We start from the raw sequence: 19,056 nt of genomic DNA on the forward strand, positions 1-19,056 counted from the left end.
CAAGTATCTTCATTCACCAACTTGCAACACAGGTGTACTAAACTCCATTTTTAAATTGTTTGCGTGCTGTACATGTAAAGGTACATGATTATTACATCGCGTACAGAGTGATGTTAACATTTAAGCTAGCGCTATTAAAGAGTCTAAAGAGTCAACAGCGTAAATAGGGCATACAAAAATGAATGGAAAGACAACTGTGCGTTCATCCTACCGATGTGTCTTTATCTGCAATGAAGTTGTGGCTGTTTGTAAAGAATTTAATATCACACAGCACCACAAGACGAAGCATTGTACCTTTTTTTTTTTTTTTGCTGGTTGTCTCATCAATATTTTTTTATTTAAAAAAGGAAGCTGAATTTGAGTTTTTGTGCTGAGGCCCCGTGATGTAAGCAAACGTTTCAATAGTCCACTTTGTTTCATGCCGGCTCTTTTAGAGGCGTGTCTTGCGATCCATTCCACTCGTTTGAATGTCTTTTAGAAGTTTATTAAATAAAAAGCTCTCAATTCATCCTAAAAAAAAGGCAGATATATTTCAGAACCAGCCGCAATCAAAACAATCTGGCTACAGTCACGGGCCAGATATTATCGCTGGCAGGCCAATTTTGGGCCTGCGGGCCGCCAGTTGCCGACCACTGACTTAGGCCTCATTTACACTGCATGGTTCAAGTGACCCAATTCCGATTTTTTTTCCCTCTCATGTGCCACAGATCGGATACGACGTGAACTTGTAAGCAGTAAAAAAAACGCATGAATTCCGATATCCTCAGATCGGATTCAGACCTCACTCATGTGGGAATAAATCCGACATGAATCCGATGAATGCGTGCATTTGTGTCTGCCATGTAAGCGGTCAAAACTGATATTCCGCGAGTCGTACGTCATTGAAAAAAAGGACGTAGGCGAATGACGTCAACTCAGGTGGACACAAACTGCGATCAAAGGCCAGTGTTGCCAAGTCCGCTGTTTTCCTGCAGAATTGGGCTACTTTAACACAGTTTTGAGTTGCAATTTGATGGGTTTTGTTGTGAAAACTTGGCAACCCTGTCAAGGGCTCTCCTCTTTTTCTCCTCCTTACGAGAGAAATGTTTTGCTGACCCTTAAAGATGTGTGGAAAAGTGCAGACAGAAAAACATTGTGTAATAATTTTATCTACTTCTATTGCATATCGCGCCTTTTTTACTTCCTTTCACCGGTTAAGAGCATCTTGGGCTGTTTCGCCAGTCCACAGTGTAAATGCAAATATTGGATACGGGTCGCTTTTAAAAGATGATGTAAGCGGGTCTTCAAAAAAAATTGGATATAGTCACCAAATCGGAATTGTGCATCAAGACCTGCAGTGTAAATGCAGCCTTAGAGGATGAAAGCATCTTCAGCTCAGATGTGCCTGGGTGCTTTCCTACTCCTGTTTAAAATTTTGCAGTCTTTGATCCACTATTCAATCCTATCCTATCTTTTTTTTTTTTACTTCTCCAGGAGCCAGCATGACTTGAATACTCAAAAGAGTCTCACCGACTCCAGCAAAGACGAGCAGGCGTTTCTGCAACGCCATTACCCATCATTAGCCTCCCGCTGTGGCTCTCGCTACCTGGCTCGCACCCTGAGCCGACTGCTCATGCATCACATCAGGGACTGTCTCCCGGAGCTCAAGACGCGAGTCACGGTGCTCACCGCCCAGTACCAAACCCGATTAAACGGATATGGGCAGCCTGTGGAAGACCACAGCGCCACCTTGCTGCAGATCGTCACCAAGTTCGCCTCCGACTACTGCAACACCATCGAAGGCACTGCCAGACACATCCAGACCTCTGAATTGTGAGTACATGAACCAGCACATACTTTAGGATGTTTTCTGCAAAACAAGTTAATATAAGGGTGCTTTCACACCTGCCTCATTTAGTTCGGTTGAATCGTACTAGAGTTCGTTTCCCTCTTTGGTGCGGTTCGTTTGGTCAGGTCTGAAAGCAGCAATCGCACTCGGGTGCGCACCAAAAGCAGACCAAACAAGCGTACTGAGACCTCCTTGAAGAGGTGGTCTCGGTACGCTTTCAAACGAACTCTGGAGCGGTTCGTTTGTGGTGAGAACGTGATCCGACCTCGAACAGAACCAACTGCAAAAGTACTGATCATTTTTGGACTGAACCAGCTGCTGTAGTCGGCTGCGCTGACATTGTGTGCATGATATTATTACCTGATAGATCGTTGGCAATATTTTCGGGAAGATGAGCATGTCAGTTAAGACTAATTAATGCATGCCTCCGCTTCAAGTGACGAGTGATGTGCACTCGCCGTCTGCAGTGCATTAGAACGTTGTTTTCACGTCGCATCCGCGCTTCATTATAGAAATGTATTGTTTGCATACTGTGGTAAATACACACAGTGTTAGTAGATTATGGCCAGGGACAAAACCAGCCCGCACAGTCGTCTCTTCATAGTGTTATTATAGTTTGCTGGCTTTGCCCCTTCTGTTGGAATTTTTCCACACGAAAATTCTGACCAATCGAAAAGCAGTTTAGGAAATGCGCCATGGCCAATGAGTGATGTGGATGTTGTCACGTGCCTGCGTTTTGGTTCGTTTCAACTGGTTCGGACCAAAGCAATCAGTATGATGTGAAAAGGAACCAAAAAAGCTGAAAAATGCAACAATGTATAATTGTTTGCCCTTGGTTCGGACCAAATGAACCGAACTAGAGATGTGAAAGCACCCTAAATTCACCATTATATCAAAATGTAAACACATTTTTTTAAAGAATGTTGCAGTGTTTATTAGTGCTGGGCGGTATTGACCAAAAATTTGTATCACTCTTTTTTTTTTAATTATATCGGTTTCGCAGTATATAGCGGTATTTTTTCCCCTTTGCATGACCAGGTGTTAACTATATTTTCTACTGATTGAGAGAGGAAATACTTGCAGTAGATTGACTAGAATGCCCTATTTTACAGTCATGAAGAGTGAATATTGTAGAAAAATTCCACACAGAGTCAAAACAGGTTTGTAAAGCCCCACAAAATGATGCTTTGGGAAGACAACCAATAAAACACAGACCTGCAACAAACTCATTACAGACACATTAATATTAAAATATGACCACGGAGAGAAAAAAACAGATCTGAGGGCACCTTAAGCATTTAAAAAAGCTAACCCTATATAACAACAAACTGCCAAAACGAGGGAGCAATGCAGAAGAATATTTAAAAAGTCTAAGGATATTTTCAATACATTTAAGACCAATACAATCTCTGAACAAACGACACATGTCAGTTTAACAAAGAAAGAATAAAGCATGCAGTTACTTTTTTGCCCCATCTTCTTTGAATCAGAGTACGGTTGTATCAGTCCTTTGCATACATTTCATTTGAGAAGATGTGATGAAATATGTGCGCATACAGACTGCTAGTTCATGTTTAGAGCACTAAACATGTTAGCTCCGCTCTGAATTCGATCTGTATGATCCATTTGTTGAGCGTTGTTAATCTCATCACGGCTCTCCGCGCAGAACATGCTCTCGCGCGCGCCTTGTGAAGTTTGAATTCTCCGCTGTAATCAAGGGCTGAATCTGAAATCGCCCCCTATAACCATTATTTGAGAGGACAGCCATTTTTAGTGGTATCCTGTAGTGGACGTTATGTGGACTATTTCAATCTCAACTATATTAGTGGATAACGTAGGCGTAGGGAATAGTGAGTGATGCTTCATTGGCCTATTTCGGATTCAGCCTTGCAATCTCAGCTATGTTCTCACTACAGTGCAACAGTGAAAAGGGACCGCTCTTAAACAGTGTCGCGCTGGACATCGTTCCGAACATTGTTTAAGCGACATATACCGGTATTGCGGTAACAAAAATATCATAACAAAAATAAATACTGGTATTCGGTATGAACCGCTATACCGCCCAGCACTAGTGTTTATTATAAAATATTTTAGGATTGTTACGATTTGATTACTTGATTTAAAAAAATTCTCGATTGCAATTTACCCGTGTCGAGTAACCGGCAATATAGCAGAAGTGGCGCATTTCACAGATCAGAATCCATGAACCGCATTATTAGACTGCTCTCTAAGGCTGTATAATGTGTTAAATCAGCACTAGGTAACTTGCTTTTCGGGATCCCCCTACAGTTGGGAAAAAATATTGTCCTCTACTACTGTCGTAAACTCTGGGTGCTTCTCAATATCCCTCCTCGTTTCCTCGCTCCTCCGTCCTCCATCCTATGACCCGGAAACTGATGGAGCTCAGTCATCTTGTAGGAGATCTAATTGCACCGCGAGGATGGAGGAGTGAGCGAGGATACACTGGAGTATCCTTTGCGGAAGTGTTTTATCGACTAAACGTGATGCAAGCATTAATTCTCCTCATGTTGTGCCACAGTTTATTAATCATTATTATTATGTTTACATGTACAAGACACAAATGTTCATCAAATAACAACACCTGACAGTTGCAGAATTATATCAAAGCACATGAAAATGAAAGAAACAAATAGAAACTAATATTATACAACGAAAAAGCAGTTAATAACTGGAATTCGTTGTTAATAATAACTGGTAATATTGATTAAAATATGGACAAATGTGATATTGTGTGGAGGCTAAAGCTTACAATATAAATAATTATCTCTAATGTTCAAGAATCCCGACTAAATCCAGCGGTGTCATCATTAATTGACGCCGCTTTGAAGTGACGTTAAAGGGAGCGAGGATATATAAATTCACTTGATTCAATTCCTCCGTCCTCGCGTCTTTTCCTTGTGTGCTTCCCTTGCATCCTGAAGGGGCAGAGCTAAGGAGCGAGGAAAGGAAGCTAGGAAAGGAAACGAGGATGCACAAATAAGAATTGGGAAGCACCCCCTGTCATCCTACATCAGGGGATGCCATCGCGCGTGCATTTGTTGCAAGACAACCATGATAGCCCTGAACTAGTGATGTGCGTGTTGTCTCATAACCCGCGGACCCCGTATGTCTATTTAATGGTCGCGGGTGCGGGGCGGGTTGTAAAAATATATACAGTGATGCTGGGCGGGCCAAATAACTTCATAAAAATGGGACCCGTGGGTTAGAAAGAACGGAACAGACCGGGCATAACACATCAACATATGAAATAAAAAAAATTATTATAGGCTTATATTTAAACAAACCCTAAATAAATAAGCTAGGTTTTCTTTAACCCATGGCCGACGACGTTGGCGCATTCTGATGGACATATGGCAGCGGATATAACTCACAATACAATATACATTTTTTACTAGATATGTGCAAGACATAATTATAAACTATAAACTGTCTACTTTTATTTGTGTAGCTTACACTCACAAAGGCCGATTATTCAGAGAACGGATTATTTTGCATGCACTCACTCCAAACGGCGTCTTTATTTTAATAATTTATTTTGTTACTTCTTTTCTTTTTATTTTGAACTAAATTCAATTCATATTTCTAAAAAAACGAAATGAAAATTAACGAAAAATAACGAAATTCAAAGCCAAAATAACGAAAAAGAAAAAAAAACTTTGAGTTACCACCATGCAAAATCAAAAATTTTGTTCTTCTAGTTTTAATTAATATGTGGACAAAAGGCCTATCCTTCCATTAAAAATAGTGTCTGTTGCGGCGCTGGGAAATTTACCAATTTTGTAGACAGTTGTCTGGGTTGTTTTTTGTTTTTGTTGTTTTGATCAGTGATGCGCGGCTTGATCCAAAATGATCGAGTGCCTGCGGTCATCACCCGCGGACGAGTCATCCAAAAATATTTGTAGTGATATTCGGGTCGCAGTCTGTTTGAAATAAAGATGCTAATTAAACCTTTGTAATTTATATAGTAGCCTACTAGACAAAATTTACTATGAAATCCATTGATAAGGAGGATCCTCTTCGTTCCAGCATCAGTGCAGCAGTGAGCGCACATTCAGCTCCGCAGGTCGAGTCATAGAGGCGAGAATTAAACCGGCTCAACCCAGGGACGGTCGATTCAGTATTATTTCTACACAGCGTGAGGAAAGCTAAAAAATAAGTAAGCTAATCTTCTGTTTTAGGCCATCACTTAAAGCCCTTTTAACCCTTTTTTTTTTACGTTGATATTCCACGTTGCAATGCCATTGTACCATTTAAATAAGGCTACTTTTAAACGCATAGCTCAGTAATGTCAGCTTTAGGCTTATGTATTTTCTGAGAGGGGGGTGGGATTAGAGCCCTGCACGAGCCTCATATCTAGGCCCTAGCCCGGCCCGTGTCCGACAGCTTATCAAAGTTCACGGCCCAAGTCCGACTGGAGCCCGTGTTTTTTTGCTTCTTTTTTTTTACATTGTTGCAGCCATTAAAATAGTTCAGTTTTGTTTTTAATGTCAAAGTAGTTATATTTCGTTTCATTTTTATATTAAGTTAATTTAGAAAAATGTTTAGAGCAATTTTTTGTTTGTTAAATTAAAGTTTTAATTTTATTAAGTGACGGCCAGCAACCGACAGTGAGTTAACCGCATGTTTAATCAATTTAGCCTCTCGAATCAACTCTTGACTTGTCTTGCCTATGATAAAATCCATAGATATAAAACACTTCAAGCATCACGATGTTAGGTCATTTAGCCGACTGGCCTATTAGGCCTACCACCACAGTAAAAGGCTTTTTTGACGAGCTGAGGCAGGCTGATGCTCCTCGCAATGGCGCTTGCAAAGGAAATGAGCTAAACAAATACAAATAAAAATCTCCTCATTTAACAGAGTTCATATCAACGAAAGCAAAAGTTTCATGATGCATTTGAGAGAGCGACCTAAGCACTCATAAGATCATTTAGTCTCATTAATAAATATATTTTATTTATTTATTTAGGCCATTTTTTTGTTCTAGAGACGTGTTAACTTTTCGATAAAGCTCTAATTTGTTTCCTTTGGAAATATGTTTCAAATTCACACAGAATGCATTTATAACTGTAAAGTATGTTTGTTTGTGTCAAAATCGTGATTAAAATCGAAATCGGGGAAAAAAAACAAAAACACTTGATAATTTTTTTTGTCCATACCGCACAGCCCTAATTCATTTGTCCTCATAATCTTTAATCAAAAATCATTAACCTCCCCTCCTCCTCAAAAAATCATCTGTTCTCTTCAAGACAGTGCCGTTTCTAGGCATAGGCAAACTAGGCGGTCGCCTAGGGCGCCAACAGCTGGGGGGCGCCAGTGAGCCCCCGCCCCCACAACGTTTTTTTATTTATTTCATATATATTTTATTATTATTTCGTACTTTTGCTATTTCAAGGCATTATGATTAGTTGCGATTATTGGAGTGAAGTCGCAATGGTGATAGTGGCGCTGCTGTAATGAAATGAGATCATGTAGAGGGCGGCAGGGAACATCGTCATCGGTGGCGTTGTAACGCTTGTGTCCGAGTGAAAAATGCGGATAGCTCACTTGATGTATCTGGAGTGGATGCAAACACGGAGGCGATTAATATCAAACAGATCGCACTTTATTTCCCGCTCACAAACTCCCTTTCCGTCCACAGCATTACTTAATAAAACCAAATAACTGACTGTTAGCAACAGAAAACAGAAAATAATCCCCACACATGGGAGCTCAAGACTCAGTGCGCACATACACAAAAGGCAGACTTCGTCTGCAGGGAGCGCGCGCAACTCTTAAAGGAGCCACACTATATTTCTACTCGTTACAGCGTGCTCATGAGCGTGCTTTAGTTTCATCATCATGAAAAGGTCAAAGCCATCAGGGGCTCAGTATCGTAAAAAGAAAAAAAGAGGAAATATAAAAAAGAAAGCCAAATATACAGGTATGTTAGACTACTTATTGGTTACTTGTTCTCTACTAAGCTGGTCTCTCTATCATAACGTTGAGCAAAACATTACACTGAATATTAGTAGTCTTTGTGTCACTGCGTTCTTCAATCCGCAGCGGCGCCGAGTGACATGGTTTTCAAGCTATTGTTATCTAATTTTTTGGCCTTCAGAACATCTTAAAATACACATATGTAGATCATAGAAATTAAAATTTTCTCGGGGGAGCATGCCCCTGAACCCCCCTACATCTGTGATCTCAGTGATAATAAACCTAGCTACATTATTCAATTAATGCATGTACAATATGTCCATGAAATAAGGAAGTCATATTTGTTTTATAAATTATAGGTAAAAAAATAAATAAATAAAAGGGGGGGGGGGGGGTAACATATGTATCTTGCCTAGGGTGCCAGAAAGGCTAGAAACGGCCCTGCTTCAAGACGTGTCTCGGCGGAAGGTTGGACTAAATATCCTTCACACCGCACACTGGCATTTAGATCTGCTTCCATTTTGTTGGACGACCAACTTTGTTCGATCCAACAATTCCTGAGGACGAAATCAAGTCCCGCTCTACATTTCTTTTCTCATTCCAGAATATACACTTCACTCGGATTTACGTCACATTAGGGAAGAAAACACTATTGCTATTATTGCTTATTACACTATTTTCTTATTGCCTCTAAAGGTCTTTTCACATTAATACCAAATATTCAGCACAGAAATTCACCACCAAAAAATATTTTGAATAAATTCTAGAGATTTGTTCTGCTATTATATGTCTGACAGCTGTCACTGGAGCTGATGCTCTGCAATCTGGCCAAGTGCCTGCAACAAATAATAACTGCAACACACAAGCAGAGCAAAAAGATTTTATATAAAAAGCTTATGCTGTTAAAATTATCTGGTATTTTAAACCTTATTTATGTGGAAGTATGTGGGAGCCTTAAAGGCAAGGTAAAATTATTTCAGAGAATATTTTTGGAGATGCCTTCCAACTTTTCCTGTATTTTGTTGTTGTTCTGCTGCGTGTAACAAAAATATTCAAATTATTTTCTGCCCTTTCCTCCCCTCTGAATTATTAGATTGAATGAGAGTGAGTGAGTGGGTGAGTGGAGGCCCGGGTGGGAAAAAGATTAAAGGTGAAAATTCATCAAGTGCTTTTCTCAGTTTATTTCCTATAAAAACCTAAAACCAAACAATGTTGGAAATAAGCCCTTTAAAATCATTGTATGTATACCTGTAACAAAGTTTGCATGAAATAAAATGATATGTTCTGTATGCTTGTTATAGATCTTACTGCAAACAGTTAACCTATGTATTTTTATTTCCTTCTGTGCTTTGCCCACCAACCATGTCGTTTTTAATGTGAATTTGAAAAGGCCTTATTTTTTGACCCAGTTAAAAGTAAGAATTTATTCAATACAACAGTAGACACAAAGAAATTGTGCAAAGTCAACCAATTAGGCTTGAGCTTGTGATCTGAGAAAGCTCCTGGCATTTTTCAGAACAAACATCATCAGAGAGTCAAAAAATGGGTCATAATTGTAATCTGTCAAGCCACTTACTACAAGTTGCCATCTTGTACCATCCTATCGAGTCTGACATATTGTTATTACCACGGCTATATTCCTGCTGAATCTTTTTTCCAGTGACTTTAGCAGCATCGCAGACTGTCATTTTCGCACCGAAACTCATGACAGATATCAAGCACACCATGTTTACTTTGTGTGCTTGGCTGAATTTGACGGGCAGATAATCCTCACGTCTGCCCAACTCCTTATTTACACCCTGTTCACTGTTGGATGAAATGCTGTTCATCTCTCATATCTGGCTAAGTCCACACCAGCCATCGATTAATTAAGTGCCTCGTATTGACGTTTTCTGGCTGGAGGATGACTCCAGGCCTGTGTGAATGTGTGAACGTGCCAAAATGCCTCTGATGCCCTAAAGTGCTGCATGATTTTTTAATTTTCATGGATTGACTGACTCTGTGAGCATTTGTTTATTGTAGGTGTGGAGGAGCTCGTATCTGTTATATATTCCACGAGACATTTGGAAGAACCCTGCAGTCCATTGACCCACTTGGAGGACTCACCGAGCTAGATATTCTCACAGCTATTCGAAATGCAACGGTATAATATTGACATATTTATGCATGAGTATGTGTGTGTATACAAATAAGCATATGCAGTACTTTGCTCACTTTCTTAAAAGTGTAATTTCTACACCATAAACCGAATATCCCAAATAATGACAATTGTTTTTCAAACAGACACAGTGTTATAGTTCAGTGCATCAGATTCATGTCCTCAGTATGAAGAGTTTTAGAAACTGCAAATAAATGCTGGTTTAGATAGCTTATGTGTGAATTCCAAGCTGCCGAACGTTAAATAAATCTTATAAATTAATAAAATAATTTCCTAAAAAAAATACTTAATAAAAATCACTGAAAATCTATTGTGTATATACAATAACGTTTCGAAGTTTGGGGTTTCTTATGCTCGGTTGCATTAATTTCATTAAGAATACATTAAAACGGTGTTATTGTTACATATTATTGCAATTTAAAATAAATGTTTTCTATTTTATTATTATACATTGTAATTTTTTCCTTTGATCAAAACTGAATTTTCAGTATCATTACTCCAGTCTTCAGTGTCAAATGATCCTTCAGAAATCATTCTATGTTATTATCAGTCAGGGCCTAAAACCAGGGACGTGCACAGGGGGGTTGCTCAGGTTGCCCGGGCAACTGCCCATATGCCCTTCTCGACTCACGTTGCCCTTCCGAGGTGGAAAAAAATAAATAAAACAATCGTCCAATCGATGCAGAATTTCACGTAGGCCTAGATCAATAAAAAAAATATAACAAAAAAAAAAAAATCGCTAAGCCTCAATCACTTCCATATTCGGGTAATGTTACCCCTCCGAAAGTGAAAGTCAAACAATTGCTTGGGGTCCCGAGCTGGCCTGGGGCCGCAAGTCAACGACAGGTTAAGAATAAAATGCAACGACAGAGCGCCCCTTTGATAGTCAATGCAGTAAAGTGCAATGACACTGTTATCGGAATCCCCCTCAAGCGGGCCCTCTCAGTCGTCGCTGACAACAGCCACCCAACCACGCAATCTCTGCTGCCGGCAAAATACAAAACCTTCTCGGCGATCATGAAGCGGAATTATGCTTTAGGAAGCCAGAAAAGAAAAAAAACAAGATAGTGGTAAGTGATAAATTACACTATATAAAATAGCTATATTTGTACTATTAGGTAGGCTAGCAAAAATATGTTTATGTTAGCTACCTGCCTGGGAAATGTTGCTTGTAACAACGAACAGTTAGTGCAACTTTTTTTTCGAACGGACGGAATATGGTTACATACTGTAATATATTTTTAACGGGATAAGGAAGATGCAGATCTGTTTCAGAATATCTGTTTATCGTATTTAATGACATAAAATTGCTGTAATAGGTTTTGATGAAAGTGGCATAGCATGCTATACTAACTATTTTTATGCTATACATAAATAACCTGGAATAGTTAATATAGCATGCTATATTAACTTTTAATATAAACATTATTTAACCAGAAAGAGGCAGAGGAACATTAATTTTTTTCATAGCTTATCTTAATGTGCTAGTGTCGGGATATATGGTAGTAACAGTTTATGCAAATATGATATTATTTTTATAAGTTACCAATGGATCTTGAACAGTTACTTTATTCTGTGTGGCAATTTTTACACTGTTGCATTTTGAAGTACAGTATCAGGATAACCCACATGTTTTACTGGTACTGTTTATTAACTATTTAACAAGGTATTATAGTCATCTGTTGCAACTTTATAATAACCATCCAGATAATGTTTATAGACAGTTTACAAACCAACTAGTAACCCTTAACAAAGTGTTAGGAATATTTGGCCTGTCTATCTATGTAATGTTTATAGATGTTTTAAAAATGGTTTCTTAAATTTTACAAACATTTTTTAATCATTAGCCGTTTATCTGTAGAAGGTTAGCCATGTCCATTTGCTTGGGGCCCCCAAATTCCTCCTGACCGCCCTGGCTGAGCCTACATGAGCGGCACTAGAAGGAGATTGTCGCGGTTGTCGGGTGAGACTTAACGTTGTCGTAAAGGTATAACAAACGGACGATCTTCATCAACAAGTTTTATGAAATTAATTAAAATCTTCATAAATCTACTTTTTCTATCTGGACACGGAGCATAATAAACTTGCAACTTATTCATTATCATTACCTGTGAAACTGTTGATGGCAGTTAAATTAATATTGTCTTTTTTTATTAGACTATTGATATTGACTGGTTTGAGTTCTTTATTGGTATAGGCAAGGGAAATGGCCTCAAACGCACCACAATGCAGGAAATCACATCTACGAAATAAAAAAAATTCTTGGGGGAGAAACCCCCAGACCCCACTGCAAAAAATAGCCCCACCTATAATATTTTTCCTGAGCAGAACATTAATACCACTATAGGGGGCATTAAAATAATAATGATAAAGGCAATAACAATAATATGTAATTGGACAGATGATGAGGGGTTTTTTTCGGTTGGGGGGGTGGTGCCCTTTTTTTAGGTCAGAGCAACTGCCCCTCAAAAATCCTGTGCACGTCCCTGCCTAAAACTAACTTTTTACCACACCTGCCAATGGCTGGTGACCTTAGAAAATTTACCGGTCATAAATATTTTTACCAGCCATGAAAAATAGATTAGTCCTCATTAAAGTTATTCAGAGAAGTAAGTGATTGTAATAATAAAAAAAATAATCGATTTTAATTATAACGCACTTTTCATTCCAAAGAATCTCAAAGTGCTACAATGGAAAAGGGAAAATAACAAAAATGAATAATGAATAAAAAAGTAAAAATTAATTAATTAATTTAAAAAAGACTGTTTATGAGGATACTTGCCAAGACGGGTCTTTTGACATAATTTTGTTTGAATATGTTCAAGCGCAAAAAGATGTGAACGAGCGCTAAATTCAGTATTCAGTATAGATTTCAATAGTTTTCGATGCACTGCCACGCAAAAGTTGACAGTAAGTACATTTACTTGAGTACTGTACTTAAGTACACTTTTTGAGTATCTGTACTTTACTTAAGTATATTTTTTTTTCTGGAAACATGACTTTAACTTATTAACTTTTTAATTTTAGAGACAAAAATTTTACTTTTTACTCCACTACATTTATATCAAGGTCCTCAAAGTCAAAAATAATTTCTGTATCACCTCTGAAAGTCAGTGGATGATGTTTTTCATCTTTACATTTTTTTAATTTATTTATTTGCAGACAGCCTATCAGTAATCACTTGTGTAGGGTCATGTAAAGTTTTTGAACACCGATCAGTTTATAGCAAAATGGAAGAAGACAGCGGCACAGTGTGTGGCCGTTTTAGAAACTTATGTTTCAGTTTTTTGAAAAGATTAGTTTAGTTGGCATACACTTGACGCATGTCTCATAAAATGTTTAAAAATGTAAATGGCTGGGAGAAAGAGAAAAGTAAAGAGTTGGGAGAATGTCGGATGTGTATTAGAGTATAAGGTCCCTGCATTCAGCCTTAAAGTGACAGCAGCTTTGTAAAGAGCTTCATAACTTTTATACAAGTATTAAAATGAGTTTAAGGTGGTCGTATGCTAGAATGTCAGATGGAGCATCACTCACTGGCTTAAACCATCATGACGGCATGTGCATTTATACAATGCAATAGTAATAAAATAACGCATTGACGTAAAAAAGGGAAATGTTCTTTTGATTATGAAGTACTTATAAAAACAAATACTTCTGTACTTTTAACTAACCAAAGATCTGTTTTAAGACCTTTCACTTGTAACAGAGCAATATTGACCAGTAGTAATATTGACCAGTAGTAATATTGACTTTTTCTCAAGTAGAGTTGTGTACTTTGTCCACCTCTACTCTCATTCTTTTTTGGTCTCATTTATATTCTCACAACAGTGTATTTTAGAATTCATAAAAATTGTATAGTTTGTTTGTAACTTCATTCTTGTTTACAATAAAAATAAAATAAAAAAATAAAATAATTCATAAAAATGTTACTGGCCAACTGACGGTTGACACCATTTCATTTATTAGCCAACACCCTGTTATCAGTATTCAAAAGCAATTTTTGCTGCTTAATTTTGTGGGGGGAAATGTGTGATGCGCTAGCATTTAAATTTTTGGGGTAAGTAAGAAAATAAAAAATATATAATAAATGAATTATTAACAAATGAATACATTCATTATACCTACTGATAAGAATGCATTAAATTGATCAAAAGTGACAGTAAAGACATTGTTACAAAAGATTTCTATTTCCAAATAAATCATATTCATTTGAATTTTGTATTCATCAAATAATCCCAAAAATAATGTATCGTGATTTCCACAAAAATATTAAGCTGTTTTCAAGATTGATAATAAGAAAAAAACATTATTAAAAATTGAGTAGCAATAATACTTGAGGTTTCTAATGATACTGAAAATCCAGCTTTGCTGTTACATGAATTACATCTTAAAGTATGCTCAGATAGAAAACAGTTATTTTAAACTATAATTATAAATCAAAATATAAACAAAAATGATATGTTTAATCAAATGAATGCAGAAGAGACATAAAAAACTGTTAATTATTCCAGACTTTTGTTTTGCTCAAATAGTCAAAAATGGAAAATCAGAATTGGTCAGAAGTTGTGTAAACACTGCACAGATATAGTCGTAATGTGTGTTTAATGTATTTGGTTGTTGTGATGGACGTAGGGTCCTCGGCCAGCGCTGTTTGTTCCTGAGGTCAGTTTTGAGCTGCTGGTGAAGAAACAGATCAAGAGACTGGAGGAGCCCAGCATGCGCTGTGTGGAGCTCGTACACGAGGAACTTCAGAGGATCATCCAGCACTGCTCTGCCTACAGCACACAGGTGCTTCACTGCTTTTTAATATTTGATGTAGAGCATGCAGAAAACAAAACAGGAATGGAATATTGGGTCTTAAATCCATCCATCCATCTGTCCACCCACCCATCCACCCATCCATCCAATGATTGATCCTTTCAAAATTGTTTTCAAGCCATCTAGGGAAACTTCCTGTATGTTTTGTATATCACAACAAAAACAACTGAACATCGCAACATAGTTTTTTTCCCCAGTATTGTGTAGGGGTGTGTTTCCAACTGTGATCGCAAATTCAAACATTACCAACATAGTTCAGCGATTTGCCATTTCCTGAAAACATAGTTCCAACGATCATGTGTGCAAACTTGCGTGGTTGGAACGACAGCTCTCAAGCTTTTTGTTAGAAGCATAGTTTCTTGTTAAAATGACTTTTTATCTTAAATAGATCATATCATCGGGCACAATAAGCAACCTAACATTCAGTACATTCTTTCATCCCATTTAAATACATTTTAATCTATATTATAACAGTCAGCACATATAAGGGAATACGCATGTGCATAAATGCGTAAGGGAACTCCAGAGTATGATGTAAGAGGGAAACCTGGATAAATCAAATAAAGCAAGATGACAGTGTAGTTGTCCTCAGTTCATTACAGCAGCATGTCAGAAAAATGTACATGGAGAAAGCCACTGACTGAATAAACCACATCATGCATAAGGAATGCATATCCTTCTATGGTACACTTAATCAATGAGTAAAAATGACTTAAAATCGGACACTATAACAAGATCAATTAAAAAAAACACTTTTTTTTTTTACTAATTAGTTTTTTAAAAGTTTGTTTCCTCAAGGCAACATTGTACCACAATGGACAAACTGAAACATTTGACATTTTCATGTAGAAAAATATTACATATTTATTAAAAAACATCAATTTCTTTAACCAGACACTTGAACAAACACATTTATCCAGTGTTTAATGTATTACAAATTTCATATTTTATAAAAAGTTACATTTCAAATTCAGCTGTTGCTCACAGGCAACATTGTGGAGCACAAGTATCACCAAACCATCATATCAAGTTATCATATCTGTCTTCATCCTCATCTCACCATGACACCTCATCCTCACCCTCATCAACTGGCAGTTGCGTTTTTTATCTTTTTTAAGTGCTATAGAAAATGTGCAGATCATAATATGTGTAAATATAGTTTGTACATTACTACAAGTGCATTACAAAATCATGCAAAAATGAAAATATATTTAGATAATTCTAGCTCTTTTCCTTACAAATATACTATATTTGTATCCAACCTATCGTGTGTGGTATGACCTTATGTGATTCCATAATGGTACAATGTTCCCTTGAGCCTACACACACATTTTTGTTGTTTACTCTAAAATGTTTGATGATATATAATGTAAAGTTCTTGAAAATGCTTCTTTACTTACCAGTGAAGATGACCCATATTTTTTGTGGGTGATTAACTGGATGTACAGTATTGTTCAAAATAATAGCAGTACAATGTGACTAACCAGAATAATCAAGGTTTTTAGTATATTTTTTTATCGCTACGTGGCAAACAAGTTACCAGTAGGTTCAGTAGATTCTCAGAAAACAAATGAGACCCAGCATTCATGATATGCACGCTCTTAAGGCTGTGCAATTGGGCAATTAGTTGAAAGGGGTGTGTTCAAAAAATAGCAGTGTCTACCTTTGACTGTACAAACTCAAAACTATTTTGTACAAACATTTTTTTTTCTGGGATTTAGCAATCCTGTGAATCACTAAACTAATATTTAGTTGTATGACCACAGTTTTTTAAAACTGCTTGACATCTGTGTGGCATGGAGTCAACCAACTTGTGGCGCCTCTCAGCTGTTATTCCACTCCATGATTCTTTAACAACATTCCACAATTCATTCACATTTCTTGGTTTTGCTTCAGAAACAGCATTTTTGATATCACCCCACAAGTTCTCAATTGGATTAAGGTCTGGAGATTGGGCTGGACACTCCATAACATTAATTTTGTTGGTTTGGAACCAAGACTTTGCCCGTTTACTAGTGTGTTTTGGGTCATTGTCTTGTTGAAACAACCGTTTCAAGGGCATGTCCTCTTCAGCATAGGGCAGCATGACCTCTTCAAGTATTTTAACATATGCAAACTGATCCATGATCCCTGGTATGCGATAAATAGGCCCAACACCATAGTAGGAGAAACATGCCCATATCATGATGCTTGCACCTCCATGCTTCACTGTCTTCACTGTGTACTGTGGCTTGAATTCAGAGTTTGGGGGTCGTCTCACAAACTGCCTGTGGCCCTTGGACCCAAAAAGAACAATTTTACTCTCATCAGTCCACAAAATGTTCCTCCATTTCTCTTTAGGCCAGTTGATGTGTTCTTTGGCAAATTGTAACCTCTTCTGCACATGCCTTTTTTTTAGCAGAGGGACTTTGCGGGGGTTTCTTGAAAATAGATTAGCTTCACACAGACGTCTTCTAACTGTCACAGTACTTACAGGTAACTCCAGACTGTCCTTGATCATCCTGGAGGTGATCATTGGCTGAGCCTTTGCCATTCTGGTTATTCTTCTATCCATTTTGATGGTTGTCTTCCGTTTTCTTCCACGTCTCTCTGGTTTTGCTCTCCATTTTAAGGCATTGGAGATCATTTTAGCTGAACAGCCTATCATTTTTTGCACCTCTTTATAGGTTTTCCCCTCTCTAATCAACTTTTTAATCAAAGTACGCTGTTCTTCTGAACAATGTCTTGAACGACCCATTTTCCTCAGCTTTCAAATGCATGTTCAACAAGTGTTGGCTTCATCCTTAAATAGGGGCCACCTGATTCACACCTGTTTCTTCACAAAATTGATGACCTCAGTGATTGAATGCCACACTGCTATTTTTTTGAACACACCCCTTTCAACTAATTCAACTAATTGCCCAATTGCACAGCCTTAAGAGCGTGCATATCATGAATGCTGGGTCTTGTTTGTTTTCTGAGAATCTACTGAACCTACTGGTAACTTGTTTGCCACGTAGCGATAAAAAAATATACGAAAAACCTTGATTATTCTGGTTAGTCACATTGTACTGCTATTATTTTGAACAATACTGTAATTAAGTGAAAAATGCACTTTTCATTGGAGAAAATATGGAGACCCCTGTGGGTCATGTGACCACTTTTTGCTCTTCCATTGATTAGTATTTGAGTTGTTCTCTGAGATAGGTTTGACCAATAAATTGGTGTTTCATTTTATTAAAAATAAACTAAAATACCATACCATAGAGGGATTTACTGCATGTCAATATTGCATGTTAATGTGATTAAGAAATGTAAATTAATTATAATGTTACATTCATTAACTGCAATCTCTAATCAATTTATTAGCAGAAGTTATTACTCCACCACCTGCACGTGACGTCGTTAATGAATGAAACAAGCACACAGCCATCTTTAAAATTTGTCTTTGAACTTCTGTTTTTGCGGTTTGAAGTGGATTTACGAGCAGTTCATTCATAAATTCGTAAGATCTACCTTTCATGCTTTGGAAATACAAACTGGAAGACAGAACACAACTAGCGCAGCTCTGAAAGGGACGAGGCTACATAAGGTCTATAAGCTATTATTGAACTAATGTGTTTCAAATGACAGAGGTGCGTCCATTTTCAGGAAACAATCGTGATTAGCTATTTAGTTTCTACAATGATGCATCGTACTATGGTGGTTAAAGTGCCCCTATTATGCTGTTTTAAAGGCTCTTAGTTTTGTTTTGGAGGTCTCCTACAATAACATGTATTTATTGTGCACTTTTGACTTTACAGATTTGCAGAATGTTTACATTCACAAACAGCTGAATTACACACTGCATGAAATAAAAGGGAATATTCCAAAAACCATAATAGGGGCACTTTAAGTATTGAGTTACGTTGTTTTATGGAAAACACACCTCAGTAGCCTAGATATCTAGACGCACCCTAGCGGCTCAAATCTAATCTTATCTATTGTCGTCTAGCAACTCTCAATACACGTCTGAGCTGTAAAAATCAAACTCTGGTCAGGCTAATCACGTCGTGTATAGAGTTGGTGGGCGGGGCTTAACAAAATGACGGCAAAGTTCCGCTTGTGTGCTCCTAGTAAACACAGAAACTGGCGAACGGCGGTCTTTCAAATAGGCTTTGACCGCGACTCTGGAAGACTTGGAGTTTAGCTTTTCTCTGAGAAAAGAACAAAGAACGGCACTGAAGTCATTCTTAAAAAGGGAAGATGTGTTCGGAGTTTAGCCGACCGGATACGGTGAAAGTTTAATCTGTCAACTAGCTCTGCTTCACGTTGCTCTGGTTGGTTGTAGCAC

The 19,056-nt window shown here is 37.7% G+C and overlaps 1 protein-coding gene across 1 annotated transcript in view; it reads left to right on the forward strand.

Moving 5' to 3' along the window:
* The window catches only part of si:dkey-32e23.4 (dynamin-1-like protein), a 52,628-nt gene that overhangs the window by 25,194 nt on the left and 8,378 nt on the right, over positions 1–19,056 (forward strand). Inside the window, exons 10-12 of the mRNA XM_067413040.1 lie at positions 1,474–1,812; positions 9,791–9,911; positions 14,559–14,714. Of these exons, the coding sequence (XP_067269141.1) occupies positions 1,474–1,812; positions 9,791–9,911; positions 14,559–14,714 (616 nt within the window). The remainder of the gene's footprint in view (positions 1–1,473; positions 1,813–9,790; positions 9,912–14,558; positions 14,715–19,056) is intronic.

This window comes from Pseudorasbora parva, chromosome 13 (assembly GCF_024679245.1).
Source record: "Pseudorasbora parva isolate DD20220531a chromosome 13, ASM2467924v1, whole genome shotgun sequence".
In the NCBI taxonomy this organism is placed as follows: Eukaryota; Metazoa; Chordata; class Actinopteri; order Cypriniformes; family Gobionidae; genus Pseudorasbora; species Pseudorasbora parva.